The sequence below is a fragment of the Pimephales promelas genome, chromosome 6 (genome assembly GCF_988280905.1).
Source record: "Pimephales promelas chromosome 6, fPimPro1.hap1.1, whole genome shotgun sequence".
NCBI classification, from domain to species: Eukaryota; Metazoa; Chordata; class Actinopteri; order Cypriniformes; family Leuciscidae; genus Pimephales; species Pimephales promelas.
Window position 1 is genome coordinate 15535848 of NC_142774.1, and position 16717 is coordinate 15552564.

Sequence of the window (16717 nt, forward strand, 5' to 3'; positions counted from 1 at the left end):
ACTAAATGCCTAATTGCTCAAACTAAGGGATTAATAAAGCTCTAAACAATAGTTAGTCTAAATCATTTATGAATTATTCAAACTGGTTTTGTGAACTTGATCATGCGGTTCATCAAAAATAATGATTAGGTCTCAAATCAGACATTGTGACTTCTCTTCTATACTCGCATTGACGTGCCAAGAAGCACTTGGGCAGGTGTCAAGAGTTTTGTGAATGTTTTTTATTGTTTTTTAAAAATATAATCATATTACTTTACTTAAGTCAAGTGGGCCATTAGCATTTTAAAGCTTGATAGCCCATTTCACCTTCATTGTAGTACAAAGATTGGCGAGAATATTCTTTAGAAATGAACTGTTTATGTTCTCAGAATTTTGGGTGAACTATTCTTGTATGATTTAAAAACTCTATTGAATATACCATATAAAACAAACTAAGCTTAAATCAGAATTGTGTTTTCAAAAGTAACTTAAAAAAAATTGTGTGTGAAACTCAAATATACCTGTTAATCCCTTCTATTTTTTCATCTAACAGGTAGTTGGAATCTTGGCGCAACTGCTTTCGGTGAAAATCTGGAAAGCACAGCCCTCCATCCTTCCTTCCATAGTACTGGCAGAACTCATCCACGTCGGCTTGGAACAGTTCTAAAAAACACAGACAGATAGACAACTGGTCTCAGCCTGAGATAGACACCACACAGGGTCCATTGATGATGTAATAACCTCCAAAACCAACCGAATCCCCTACAGTCAAAGCTGTACTCGAGTCAAGTATGTCCTCAGCCATCAGACTGCTTATTGTGTGGGCGTTTTGGTGGTGATTCCGGTGCCAAGCTTAATTCCAATCTTGTCTATGGTGCATTTATACTGGTGCATTTATATGGTGCAAGTACTGAGTCTCAAATCAAGACATTTGTTTTTGCCTCTCATATCTGACAAGTGCAAGCCACGGTCATTAATACTGGTCCAGATATTTAACCATTTGTTCTAAACGGTCATATTTGACAGCGCCACATTAATACACACTTCTGAGTGCTACAATTATGTGATGGTTGAACCCCAGTGAGGTATTATAAACCATTTCAGGCATGTGTGGTCCGTATGTTGAGTTTAATTAAACCCAAAAATTCCAAACGGTCAATGCTCAATCTGTATCTACTTCACTGTTATATTTTTTAGTAGAAACATGCAGGTCAAGTCCAAATAAATGATAAGTGCACACCCAAACTGATTGATTATATTTCAGAGATTAGGTTTGCTTGCTTACTTTCAGGGAAAACACCCATATTTATTTCTCCAATAGTAGCCAAGATAATTCCACCATCTAGAGCTGAAGAATTTGCAATGAAAAACCTGAAAAATCAAGCATGTGGCAATAATAAATCGTGGTCAGTTTCTAGGAACTGTCTTCCTTTTGGCTGAATGAGTAGTAAGACGACAAGGGGGGAGATCAGGACTCGGTTTCGGAGCCGACACCAGCGTGACCTAAAAACCACACTGATATGGTTACCACCTTAGCTAAACCCTCTCGTGGGGAAGAGTAGAGCAAATACAGCAGTGATAGAAACACAAACACACTCCTCTCCCTTCTTTCATCTCCAACAAGTCCCCCATGCTTTCTGAGCAAGGGGGCTCTGGGTGGGAGTGAGGCAGCAGAACCAACAACAGAGGTGATAGGATATCCCTAAACATCTAAACACAACAGTGAGATCAAACACACAAGCACACCCAACACTACCTACACTCGCACCGCCATGCCACCCACACACAAACCACAGTGGTTATCTTGAGCCTGCTGTTGCGAGAGGTAAGGGTCTGGGAGTTGTTGTCAATGGACACTTTAAAATTTCCAAAATGTTTCCATGTCCTTTCAATGTCAATGTTATTTCGGATTGCTGGATATGTATTTTTTAGAAATCATTTTGATTGATTAGGTCTGTGCTGATGATTGGTGTAGATATATCCTCCCGAAACATTTTGGAGCAACAGGCCAAGTCTTAAACGTCTATTTGATTAGATTTGTCATCCAGCTCTGCAATTGCATTGCTGAATACTTTAACTGTGTTATACAATTGAAAAGACACCGGCTATAAAATGAATACCTTGGAACTGAAACACTTTGTGAAGGGGACTGAATGTAAACAGCATAAAAATATGAAGGCTTGTTTTACTCTTGAAAACCAATGTGCAATCATGGTCTAAAAACTTAATGAAAAAACTTTAAAAAAATATGTACATGAATGAATCACATAAACTGTCTAATTTGAACAATTTATAACTTCCCCAAACATGGCAAAACCACTGCGTGGCCTTAACTATAGTCTCAGCCTCTCCACAATACTTTTGAGTTTTATTGTACTGGCCTACGAAAAACAGGACAGAGAGAAAAAGTCTCCACATCCTTAGCGCTATAGTTATACTTCCATCTGGTTATCTTCCAAAGCAACCTGGGTGGCCACCCAAAGTACTTGACATCTTGATGCACTTCAGCAGTTTTACATATACACAACCTTTATAGAAAAATAAATGTGTCATTCGTCACCACATATGCTGATTTGGGAGGCGAAGAGGGGAGGGGGTAAAGTCTTTTGGCCCCGGCTCCTGTTCTCAGAGACTTTACCACTATTTTTTCTCTCTCTCTCCTTCCCATACGCTTCCTCCTTCTGCAAAAAGTTGAAACGGACTGCACACCCTTATTTATCTGTTTATGGAGGAAGACCAAGAGGTAAACTGTATGTATACAGTGTCTGATTTGTTGGTCTATCCATATTTCCGTGGGTGCATATGTGCGTGTTGCTCTCTGTTTGCATATCGGCCCCCATCTAATCTGTTATGGCTGCGCTGATAGGAAGAAGGCTTGGTCTGGCGGCCAGCTTTCTGCATACCATTCCATCTGATGGAATGCATCATGCAGCGAATGTTGCAACACTATAGTGCAGCTATGGGTTGTTTGCTCCTGATGTCATTCGTGTTTGTACGAAAATACAAACCTCATGATGCCTTAGAGCTTTTCAGGTCTTTGGACTCCTCCCCTCTGCCATCTGCCCCCCACCAACCCCCCCGACACACACACACACACATTTCAGATGTTTGTCTTTTCATTGAACGTAGGCTGCCACCAAGAAAAACAAACTGATTATATGCGAGCATTGCCTTGAACAGCCCTCGTTTTCCACTGCTTCCTGTAAAGTGTGTGTGTTCTGCTGGTGAGCTGAGGTGTGAGTATCAGTCATGTCTAGACCGTAGTCAGACCACGCACACACACACATGCCCAGAGAGAGATGCACATAAACACCAAACACATCTTGGCAGACTGTGCTGACGTAAAATAAGATGCTTGCCAAAAGACCGAGGGGAAGAAACAGGTCATAAAATCATTCATTTACAGCTACAGATTTTCAAGCTTTGTTTGGTGCATGTGTCCACCGATGTGTGTTTACATGTAAGCTTAACAACTATGATTAAGTTTGAAAAGCCATTACATGATTTTTGAGAGATGAAAATAGGGAACACTGAATGAACCTCAATGGTTAATGCCAATGTATCAACATAAAGAAGGATGGAAGGATGATTTAATAAAGATTGTCGAATGAGACTGCTTCAAGGTGGGATCTGAGCTAAAGCATGTTTTTGAATTCTCCATTCTGTTGGATTCATTAATAATCCACAATAAAATATTTCATATTTCATTTTAAAATATTTCACATCAAAATAGTTTAATTGTTAGGCCTACCATTCATATATTATATTTTAAATTTTAAGCTTTTTTGTGATACTTAAGTCATTGCAAGAGTTAAAAACAACCTGCAACAAGTGGTTCCTGAATGGCATCTGCCGAACCTCAAGATTCGGGTTATGCGCAACAAACTTCCATATTCTGTAAAACAAGTTGCATCTCTTCTCAGGTCTTTTGTAAGTGCTTCACTAAACAATAAAACAATAAAAAGAACTAGCAAGGTTGGTGGATTACCTTAAAATCCTTAGATATCACCATAATTTCATACTGCCGTTAACATTTTCCCAGACAAGTCGATGCAATGAGACCAGTTTTCCTGTTTGTTCATGTGACACTTAGCATAAAGTCTATACAACTTTTCAGTCTGATACATTAATCAATCTGAGGTCATTTGTTCAGAATATTTCTAATACATGTGTCAGAAGAGTTATTGAGAATCGTTATGCAAAACAATAGGATATGTTTCGTTTGTTACCTGGTACGTGTCCCCGGCAGGTATAGTAGAACTCTTGGCAGTAGTCGTGGCAAAAGCGGGGTAGATCTTGTACTCTGTGTGGTGATTTTTCGAGTTTGGGTGAGTGGAAGAGCATCTGGGCATGTGGTGAGCAATGGGCACACTTAATCTCCTCCAGAAGTCTAGAACACTCTGTGTTATTGGTTGAGTAGATCTGAGGAGAGAAAGGGGTAGAACTGTGGTTCTAATTTAATGGTTAATTCATATTTTACTTATGCTACAAAGTTATTCCTATATAATGACTGTATATCATTAAAAAAACTATGCGGTTTGACACACATTTTTTGGAATGTTTTCTAGTTAATTGGATGCAATTCAAATTCTAAACATCTTTCTTAACAAACACCACACATCCATGTGGACTTGATTTCTCCTGATTTGTTTATTTGAGCTCACAAACAGCTCAGCCAAAATTGCACCTCGCATGGCAGCTGAGAGCTGAACCCATGCTGGAGCGAACGGATCGAAATGAGGATACTCAAAATGTTTCTTAAGACACCAAGCAAAAGTAAACAGTAGATTAGGGCAGTGAAAATGAGCAGGCTTATTTATGTAACAAATTAGCTGTAATAAAACAACAATGTAATCTGCTCCCTTCCTCAGACATGTGCCTGGGCCACAGCAGTCTGGTAAACCTCCCTCTCTCTCTCTCTCTCTCTCTCTCTCTGTGTGAGGTCCATGTGTAAACACCAATTTACAGATAGACGGGCACATCATTCCTGTGCTGGTATCAACAAATTAGCAGTCTGTCCAAGTCAATTAGACCAACACACCCATCAGACAGCGTATAGACAGCCTAGCTCCTTCCCTGCTCTGCATAGTAAACCATTTGGACAGATTTCTTTGATTTTGATTCTCCAGATTCTTTCAAGTGAATCAAAACCATCTTTGTGCCTGGAAGATGAAACAGTGTCCAAAAATGTATTGACACCTCCAAATGAACCAGGTAGTTTAACATGTTGTCAATTTTCAAGATATGGTCTGTCTTGCAGAGGTTGGTCTGTTACCCTGATCTGTGAGTGGCAACTCTCCTGTTTTAAATTGCCCATTGATTTAGTGAGCCATGGACTGGCACACGGTCCATGGAGAGAAGCATTTGTGTGCTCTCAACCATGCGCTCTTCCCATATGTTGCTGGGATAGGCTCCAATATTGCCATCAGCCTCACTAGCAACAAGAGGACCTTTGTTTTTTTGTGTTTTCCCCCCAAAAAAATGCCAAAAGTTGTTCAAAGCTGCTTCAAATCACACCACGGTCTACATCACTGCCTTTTAATACCATAGGTAACTACTGCTGAAACATGCCAGTTCAAATAAGAGGCATATACGAGTTTAGGTCCAACTGTCCATTACTCAACAGAGATTTTGGGAGGCTTGTTAAAATGGTTATATATCTACATTTAGATGACTATTCATGTTTATATAGTGAAATCTGAGCAGATGTTGGGATCATCCATCACAGCACACAATATCCTTTGTCACTGGAACTGACAGAACAAGTGTAAACACACAAAGATCTGAAAACAATCGATTGTCATTAAGCGACAAACAATAAGGGCAGCTACACCCTCAAATGTTCTCAATGAGGTGCTAGAAAGGTGATCGAAGTTACCACAACTATCAGTCATCAAATAGATTATAATGAATGAATCACCTGACATGATTCCCCCACCCCCCCTCTGGGAATTGATGTAAGTAAGTTTGGGGTGGGGAGTAGGACAAATGCTCCCTCTCAAAGGCATTAACCAACACTTGGACAGAGCCAAGGACTGGGGGAGAATGATGTTCTCCAGCTTCACCCATTAGTGAAACTAACAAACACAATGGTGTTGTTGTTATTCTTTAGCCATAAGCAAAAAGACTCCGTGTGTGGGCAGTGTAGTGGGGAGGAGGAGATGTCGACTCTTTTTTTTTTGTTCCATTCAGCCTCGCTCTTATTTGCATGACTTGAGCAAATTAAATGATGCAATATGGCTTTTTGTCACAAACCGACGTGCGATGCCACCCAGCCGCGTATGTCGATTTGCGGAGGTTGTTTACATGAGAAAGGGGAGATTTCTCGGCATAGAATGTGTTCATTGATAAAACTATTGAGATGAATCTTCTCACGTCTATAGAAAGCCTCAAATAGGTGCGATTCATTACCGATCAAGAGACATTTGTGTCCCATCTGTTTTATGTAAATCGTCCATCACTAAGAGAAGCATGCTGTCAATGAAACATCAGCTTGGAAGTCGCGCAAAATAGGTAGTTTACAAACATTTAACTGCAGAAACACAGATTTTGAGAGCCAAACTGATTAAGAAAACAATATTTTGCAGCAGCGAATGATTTCATTCATACGCGTGCCTCGTGTTCACGAGTGAATCAGGATGGAAACTCTGCACGCGTTCTTGCCTCCGTCCGAGCTGTTTTACTTGTTTGTTTGTTTGGGTTTTATTTTCAATGCAAACACTCGCGCGACGTACGTGTTTGAGCATTGCGAAAGGTTTCACTGTATTTACCAGTGTCTCATTCCATGTTTTTAAGATAATGTGTCAAACAAGTTCAACTTTTAAAAACGCGCCTCGAGACTTGTGCGTTCTATTTTCGCTGCACTCACTGTTCAATAAACGCGTTAAATGCATGTTACTGTATACTGCTCACATGTAGGCTATCCATATGTTCATTACATAAATTCCCATTCTTCTTCTGCATAGCCTACTGTTGTAATACATTCATTAACCAGTTGCCATAACAAAACACACATGACAAATCACTTGCTAATTTGAGGTTGCAAAAGAAGCCTGAACATACCCGAGCATCTTTCCGATGGATTATTTGATAAGGAGCCCTCCTGGACGGACAGCAGGAGACGCGAGGATAGAGCCTGTGACAAACCTCCCCTCCACCGCTTCCTTCCAGTGACAGTTTTCTCTCCTTCTTCTTCAGGCGTTTCGGCAGACTTCCATCGTAACATCTCCTCCTCCTTGGACTTAATTCTCCTTTCTCACCGAATTTCGCATCACCACATTCCCAAAAATTGGCCGCGACGGCCAACAAGAGCACAAATTGCAAATGCTTCATTTTACAGGGATTAAACCAAGCGAAACACGCGACTGCTCAGAAATAAACAGGACTGCTGTATGACAGTCCCCACGCGTCCAGAAAGTTGTAATAAAATAACTAATTTAGACTAAGCATAACAACTAATAAAGTAGTCTGAATTAAATTATAGTTAAGATATTAATAATAAAAAAAACGATAATAAATTAAGTGCTGGTTATGATGTTGTTAAAATGAAAAAAAAAACTGATATTGTATATTAATGCGAGATTAAATATAAAACATAAGAAAAGTGATCAGGTTATACAGAAATCGTAGTAGTATACGTCTCCTTGCCAAAAAGTTAAATCCCGTTGGTGCGCAAAGGTTGATGCGTGAGATCAAAAGTTGCACTAAGTTGTCTGTTGCATGCTCTTCAGTGCACTCACATGTTTCTTCTTTGCTCTTTCCACCTTCTTTTTAACCAGCGCGCGAGAAGGGGAACGCGCACGATGACGTCTATCCAGTCCGGGGACGCGCATCATGGTGTAGCCTACGTAAAGAAAGGTATTATACATTATAAAAAGTTTTAGTAATTTTAACGGGGGAAAATGTTAAATTGCGGCAGTAAAAACCACTTATCTTCATATTGACTATAAAATATTGATTTTTTTAAAGAATTTATAACATGGCAGATAATTCCCAGATCATAATTTGTTTATTGTTTTTAGTTTGTTTTTATATTTGTTATCAGCTACAGTGAAGTGTCTTGTGATCCATTTTATATAATTCATTTCATATTATTTGAATTTTTTCACAGTCATGTGTCACCCAGATATTGTCTTTTTTTCCTAGCACTCAGGGACCGTGCTGAGTTCATGTAATATCAAACACTACAAAAACCCAAAGTCTATAATAAATGTTACATTTAGCACTTCTCTCTTTGCATGTAAATGCTGCTTGCACTTTTCAAGAAAAAATCATACACTTTCTAGAATTGTTGTTGTTTTTTTTTACGTTGAAGTTTGTGGTATACAAATTAATGTTATTAGATATTATTAATATTAATAATAATTATACTAAAATCACTTATAATATTGTTAATAGGATCAATGATTCCCCTCGTTAAAACAAAGCTACAATTAAATAGTGTAAAATATACAGTCACCAACAGTACGCTGAATTATATTTTTCTGACAACCACTGGTACCTGTTTTTACCATAAATGGGATAATATGCCAAAAAAATGACAATTCTGTCATCATTCCCTCACCCTCATTTCATTCCAAACCTGTATGACTTCTTTCTTTTGAGGGTGAGACAAAAGGATGGATTCCATTTTTATTCACACACAGACACACACACACACACACACATACAAAATAATGTATACCCTTTGCATTTGCTCTTTAGTTCAGAGTCATAGACTTTGCGGATTTAGATGAGGAAATGGTTACTTAATAACCTAAATGCAACAGATAATGTAAATATGTATCTCTCTATTACATTATCTCTCCTTTATTGTATATTTATTTATGCACTTGGTCAATTAATTATTTCTATTAGATGCTGCTAGCATCCAACAGGTCTGTAGGAGATCAGGGGCTACAACAGGACAGTTTGTTGATCTGAGTGTCTGACACTCTCACGTTAACAGAGTTGTGAGAATGTCTGGCATTCTTGCTCTTCAGAGGGTTTCTGATAAGACTAAGCCAAATGCAGGGCAAGTCTTCTTTTGTTCTCATCTATAGAGATCTATTGAGATATCTTCAGATAGCATGTCCAGAGGGGAATATCCTCTCAGAACAGACCTTAGTTGCATTAGTTGCAATCAGTCGCATTACCGCACCTGTTCATCCTTGGGGGTCCAGCACTGACCAGAACACTGGCTGATTATCAGCAGAGATCAGGAGTTGCAGGAATCCACAGTGATTGGACTGTTGGGTAATTATGGAAATGGCCCTGAGCATTGAACAGCTTGCCACCTATCCAGCCAGGCCTGCTCCGTGTTTAGAAGTGGGCCATGCCTATTTTATCTGTCTCGCTGCATGGTAAATATGACATGATTCACATAGGAGGTCCTTGAGAGATGAATTAGACTGGTTTGTGATCAGTCCAGAGCGACATGACAACATGTGTGATACAGCTGGGGTTTGGCAATACATCTGCTCGGAGAGATTTAACCCTTCCCATTGTGCAGAAGCTCCAATATTCTTCAGGATATTCTCGCCTTCTTAAAGGGTGCTCCCAAGCACTTGCTGTGGTATTCTGCCACATTATAGTTATCCATTGTGCAACGTTTTATTTTGTGTCACCATTCTTGGTCGATTTAAGCAACTTGTGTAACTGTATTTAAATAGGAAAAACGTGGAGGTGTTTGGTCGCTTCTCTGCTAGGCCCCAATTGAATGAACTGGGCTAGTTAAGTGCGATCAAAGTGTCTCGTGGGCCAGAAAGATTTAGTGCACGCACTGAGATGAGAGAGGTACTGTATGTATCAACTCATTTTAGTTAAGGGAATAACATATTTTAATATGAAAAAATCGGTAGAGTATTCCTTTAAAACATTGATATTATGGCCACTATTCCCTGTAAGAAGACAACATATATCACACAAATCTGAGAATAACAAACTGTTCCAAATTTTGGTGACTCAATAAGAATTTATGAGTTCTAATGACGCATTAAGCTATTTTTTAATCATTGCTGTTGTGACACTGTGGCTTTAACAACACCATCAGTAATATTTAAGCTTTATATTAGACATTATGAGTAATTTGTAACCATTTCCAGGTCCCCATTTCAACAAACAACAGATGGCAAAATGAGTTTTTGTTATGAGAAAACTCTTAAAGTTTCAATTTCAAGCAAAACCGCAATTTCACATATGCTCTGATTTAGTACAGAGTACATTAACTACAATATGCGCTATCCCTTTGGTTTTTATACGAGAAGCTATGCCCTAACCAGAGCCTAATATATAGTCATCAATTGAGGTTGGAGATGGCAGGATATTTCTTGCTTTGTCATTTGGGAAAGTCCATGGGTTAGATCTGTTGTCTCATTCAGCAATAACAAGGCTCAACTTTGGTCCAATAGCCCTCGAAGAAAAATACTCCCCACCAAGGGGTGGATAGTCCCTGACCACACAGAATCCAGTAACACCCTTGAACTCACAGATCAGAGGTGGCAAACCACACTTAAGGAAATATCTTAAGAGGCATGAGAAAAGGTGACAATGTCCTGTTGACACCCATTTGTCAATGTTCTTCTTAAGTGTTGCGTATCTGTGTATTACAACTACCATCAAATGTCGTTTTGCACACTGCACAGTTTAATAGCATGGAGAACTGCAAACCATTTGCCTCCATCTCTGAAAGTTTTTTCAAGAAAAAAGTGTATCATGCATTTACTTGAATTTACTTGATTAGAAATACAGTCAAACAGTGACATTGTGAAATATTCATAAATGTATCCCTGTGATGGCAACGCTGATTTTTTCAAAATCATTATTTAATGCTGATTTGGTAGCAATGTTGAAAACAGGTTTTGCTGCTTAATGGTCTAGAATTATATTTCTTGTGATGGCATTATATACATTTTGATTGAATTGAAATGTTTCCTTTCAGTCTACCCAGTCCTGCTCAATCTATGTGTAGGAATAAAAGGTAGGAATTCATTCTTTCTTTCTTTCTTTCTTTCTTTCTTTCTTTCTTTCTTTCTTTCTTTCTTTCTTTCTTTAGAATATCTTCTTTTGTATTTCAAAAAATAAATAAATAAAAAATAAATAAAAAAACAAGAGGAAAATAAGTAAATTTTCATTTTTGGGTGGACTATCGCTTAAATTCAATTTTAAATTAAATATTATTCAGAGACCAGGCTTCAGTACAGCAATAATATAAAATCCTTTTATAATTATGCAAACCAAATATTGTATTTATAACAGTGTATAATTCTGTACATTTTCCTCACACAGTATAAATGGGTCTTTACTTGAAACTAGGCCTAGTTGTCTTTCTGTTTTTGGGTCCCAAGGGGATCATCATATTTGGGTGTATGTAACATAAAAAAAAGTCACAAATAAAAAAAAAAAATCCTTTAACCTACTCTCCCTTTTTCTTATTTCAGCAATAACCGCAATTGTCTATGGTTTCATGTGGCTTTAATATTCAAAGAGAATGGAATGTGTTCATAATGTTCTCAGTAGTTGTGACATGGCTAATGAGGTCCCGCCATCTGTTTATTAACGTTGTGGAGAGAGAGAGAGAGAGAGAGAGAGAAAGAGAGAGAGAGAGAGAGAGAGAGAGAGAGAGAGATTCAGTAGCTGTTTCCAGCAATGGGTGCAGACCCTGGTTTCCACTTCAATGACTCTAAACACATAAGGATGTTTTAAGTGCGGTGACTTAGACAGAGAGCCAGCTCCCAGCGAGTGTGTGAGAGAGTGAGTGAGTCATTGGTTGCACTGGGCCGCTTGCCCGGGATCAACAACCTCTAAATCATTGGCCTTTGCTATTGGACCACACGAAGTTTCCTTCATTCCCGTCTTTTACTCCGCTTCAGTTTGACTACCTGTCTCTGTTCGTATCGCTCTGTTTTTTTCCCCCGAAACGTAGTCACATCCTCCATGTCCCTCATTTTCTTAAAAATAAGCTAAACTCTGGGTTACACCAAAGTCTTTACAATGGATGTGAATGGGACCAATCCATAAACAATAAAATACTCAATTAATAGGTTAGTTAACAATTGTAGCATGAAAAAAAAACTCATGTATTTCAGTGTGTCCCAATATACAATTTTGAAAATTGGACAATGTAAACTCCAAAATGAACAAAAAGATGCACACAGTGCAATTTCTGCACTCACACATATTTTAAAACACTCAAAAATACATTTACTCACCCTCACTTACTTTCTTCTGTAGAACAATATATTTTGAACTTTATGACAACTTACTGTAATGCAAACTCGAAAATGATGGTAAAAATTTTAAACAGCTTTATAGTGAAAATAATGCACAGTTTTTAGCAGAATAAATACTGTAAGTATTTTTTTTAAATAAAATACAAGTTTACATTTCTGCTTTTAAGTCCACAAAAAGTACGTCACCATAAACTTTTGAAAGCAGAAAGTCAAGTCGCTGGATTATTTCAATAACTGTTAACACGACACTTGATTTTTCAATGTTCCCCCTCTTTCATGTTAGAGCCAAAGAGTGATGCTTCTTTTTGGGAGCAAGAGTGTAGACATTGCTCTAGGGAAGGAAATGGATCAGTGTGGTGTTGGATTCTGTTCTTTACAGGAAGCACAGTCCTATCAAGAGCACAGATTAGTGATCTGTATGGCAAAACCAGGCCTCTCGAGAGACTCCACCAAAGCGTGACCCAAGCTGTTCCCTGACCTGTGCGTAATGCTGTTTTTTCATCATAGAGGCATTCATTTACCACACACGCACTCCCGACACCACTACCACCCCATCACACGCACACTCACACATGCCTTTCATCATCCATGACCATCTCTTTCTGATTCCTCCGCAGACCAGAGGGAACCTGCGCTGCTTACTATGAGGTCTATCGGATTGGATAATGTCAAATAAACCACATCATTTATGTCCATTTTATGCTTGGCCTCCTAAATTTCATTCTGATCACACAAAGCTTCCCATCCTGAAAGGTTAGCGTAGGGTTAGCACACAGATGGATTTTCTTTTTCTCATTCTTTTTTTCCTGTCCCTAGGCTAATTATTTGTAAACGGTTCCAGTAGGGGCCAACGGCACTACCCAAAGTAGACCCATAGATTTGCCTCCCATATGTCAGTGCAAATTGCAGCAGGGGCTTCGTTCTGATTTTGCATCTCTGGCTTTACTGCAAATGAGTTGAAAGGGAGGAATGGGCCATGAGCATGTTGTGTTGTGCGTAGCAGCATTGATGGTGGTCCTTCAACATGATCCCACCAGTGCCCCACGCTTGGCCCATCTGTTCTGACTCGGCCTACTCAAATCTCTATCAGACTTCTACTGTTTTATGAAACCCAGACTGGCAGGACACTCCACCAGTGTTGACCAACTCTACCGCCAATGTGCTTGTGACAAACGATGTGGGAGTTCACTGCTCCTCAGATCTGAGAAAAACATAAGATGTACAAATTAGCACCGCAACAAATTTTAAAGCACACAATAACAACAACAAATTACCTCACTTTCTTTCTTTTGATTTCAGATATTCTGAAATATTTTATTACCCCATTACATAGACAAATACAGTTGAAACATTCCTTATAATATCTTCTTTTGTGTTCTCCTGATGAAAGAAAAACATCTAGGAAAGAAAATTGATTTCAGTTCCTTATAGGAAGTGCAGTTCTGTACAGTCAATAAATGACTCTTTATACAACTTGCAGTGTTTCCGTGACTGTCCAAAGCACGAGAATACAAGGCACGTGATTGGCTGTCTGTTGCTTATGCTTACCTGTAATATCTAGCAGTAACATTGGTAAATGGACTGCATTTATATAGTCCTTTCACAGACCCAATGGCCACCAAAGCACTTTACATTTTGCCTCACATTCACCCATTCCCTCACTTATTCATACACGAACAGCAGTGTCAGCCATGCAAGTCGGCATCCAGCTCGTCGGTTAGGTCTCTTGCTCATGGACACCTCAACACTTGGTAAAGTGGAACCAGGGATTGAACGACCAACCTTCTGGTTTGTAGACAACCAATGCATTCTCATCCCAGGGCGTCATATACAACACTTTTGCCAAAGCGTAGACATCCAACGCACATGGCATCCTTTAACGTCAATATAACAAGCACATAGTATGTGTAGGTTTAGGTGTGGGGTTGGGTTAGGGGTAGACCAGTAGGAGGCGCCTTCTGCCCCATATATATCTGCGTCTCATATTGACGCTAAAGGGTGCCATGTGCGTTGGATGTAGACGAAATGTCAAAAGCGTCAATATATGACGCCTTGGGATGAGAACGTACATAAACCACTGAGCCACTGCCTGCATTTTACATTCTAACATCACATCATTTCACACTGTACAAGTTTGGCACCCAGAGCCGTCGCAAGGGCTGTGTGAACTGTGCAACCACACAAGGCGTCGCGCCACTATCCAGTCGCTGCTCGACTACAAACATGGCATTTCACTGAAAAACCGAGAGGTAAAGCCTAGTTCACACTACATGATTTTAAGCCAGATTTATGCCCGATTTTCAAATCGTTGAGCTCGCCAATCTGTTAGTATGAAAGCCAACAACTCATCAGAGACGCTCGCAGACATTTAAAACATCTGTTCGTGTCTTAGTCGCGAAGCTTCAGCCTCTCTCTGTGCGAAGGCATGCATTTTAAGTTCGCACAGGGCCTCGCACCCTCCCTAAAACGGTACTGTTGGCACCGCAATGCAGAGTTGATATCGCAGATGCAGTGCTAAGAGCAGAGGCTCCAGAGCAGGGTTTCATAACCCTGGGTAAAAACAGTTCAAAACCTGCTTCTAAATTACAAGTGTAAAACGTTCTTCCACTTGGGGTTAAAAATGGGGATTGGAATAATAAAAACCTGGGGTTAATTTCATGTACTTTGTTAATATGTGAATAAAACCCTAAATGAAATCTGCTCACAAAAAACTTAGTGGATTACTTTTACAATGTCTTTTGTTTTGAAGCTTAAAAATGTAGCCAGACTTTCAAGAACAAGAGAATATTACAAATGTCGGTAACGCTTCCTTTTACTGTCCAGTTATCCATGTAAATACTATGTACTTATTTTAGTAACTACAATTACTGGGTAATAACTAGTACTAACCCTGAACCTACCCCTAAACCTACCCCTGTTCCATGTACTTACCTTATATTAGCCAGTACTTTCTAGGTAAGCACACTGTAAGTACACTGTATGTACTGTACTGTAAAAGGAAACGTTACCCAAATATCTTTATTTGTGTTCTGAACATGAATGAAAGTCTTAAGGGTTTGGAACAACATGAGGATGAGTATATTACAGAATTGCAATTTTTGGGTGAACTAACACTTTAAACACTGTATGGTTCTGATCTACAATGTGTGTGGGAATCTGAAATGTGACATGGAAACAATGTTGACTCAGTCTGCCTTTTTTTCCAGTAAGAGCGGGTGCCCAGATCAGATGGGCAGGCGGTAGATTGGTCCAGTGTGCTCCGTGCTGAGCTCTCACTTTCATCTCAGTTCAAAAGGTCATAGGTTTGTAACTGCACCATGTTTTATTGTCTCAGGAAAGGGTCTGAGGTCTCATTCGTAGAATAATATTTCCCAGCTCAGCCCTCCAGCTATTCTTTTATATCAAAAACCAAAGTGAAAACTTCCCTTTGACATGCATCTTATTACCAGGAATGACTCATTCCACTAGTACGCTCAGCTTTCTACATCCATATGTTTTTGTTACATATTTTTTCTCCTTAAAGCAGAAGGTAAGTCCAACAGAAACCATAGAACAACAGCTTCAGAGTATATTTTTTCCATTCTGCCACCCTGAATGGAACACAAACTGCGGCTGGTGTTGTATTTGCTGATGCAGTTCATGGTGGGTATTTGGTTGTACAGACAGGGCAGGACAAGCATTCACATTGAATTTCTTTTGTGGCCTCCCGCGTTGCTTCACTCCATTTGGTCTAAAGTGTTTTCCTGAGTATTTTGAAAAATTGCTGACAGTCAAAGCGTTTGCTATTTATGCGTCTATTATTTCTATTATACATATGGGTGTTAGTGTGGTCCGCCTGAAGGTTCTCATTAGCTAGCTCCCGGGTGACGCGGGTGTCAGGGTGTTCCTCCAGGTCCACCCAGCAAGCGGCGGCTTGAGCCAATGTGATTGCGCATAGTGGGACTGGGGCCTCAGACTTTTCCCAGCAGGGCCTTCACCCTCATGAGCAGTGGGGTCATCACCCTGTCTAACAATCACGTCTTCTGTCATTCCTTAGCTTTGTCATGGAGCCAGAAAGAGCCATGGGATAGTCTGTTCTGCTGAACCTCAGTAGGAATATGATCACTTCATGTCATTTAACTTACTTTAATTTATTTACATGTACAACCCCATTTCCAGAAAATTTGGGACATTTTGTAAAATGCATGAATCTGTAATTTGTAAGTTCTGTTCAACCTTTATTTAAAGGTAGAATATGTAAGAATTTTGTAATAAAATATCACTTTCACAGTGTGATTTATTTCCTGCAGTTGTGTACTTACAATATCCCAAAAGTCTCAAAAGATTTTAAATAGTCTCCCATTTTAAATAATTGGCCACCCCGGAAAAAAAAAAAATGTCACCTGTCAATGACGCAGTATCTAAGCTATCCTCAGTTTCTGTTCATACTGCCATTGCCATGGTTACCATGGCGAGAGTCGTGAACAACTGCGTAGTGTGTAACGTTTAGCGGCATGCAGTTCTTGTTTCTTTCAAACATAGACCATGGC

The 16717-nt window shown here is 39.4% G+C and overlaps 1 protein-coding gene across 1 annotated transcript in view; it reads right to left on the reverse strand.

The window, feature by feature from the left end:
* hhip (hedgehog interacting protein) overlaps nt 1-7733 on the reverse strand; it is a 41193-nt gene extending 33460 nt beyond the window's left edge. The window contains exons 1-3 of the mRNA XM_039649536.2: nt 7042-7733; nt 4209-4401; nt 501-642 (exon numbers count right to left, since the gene is read on the reverse strand). Coding sequence (XP_039505470.2) covers nt 501-642; nt 4209-4401; nt 7042-7311 — 605 coding nt within the window. The 5' untranslated portion in view covers nt 7312-7733. The remainder of the gene's footprint in view (nt 1-500; nt 643-4208; nt 4402-7041) is intronic.
* Between the last annotated feature and the right edge of the window lie 8984 nt (nt 7734-16717).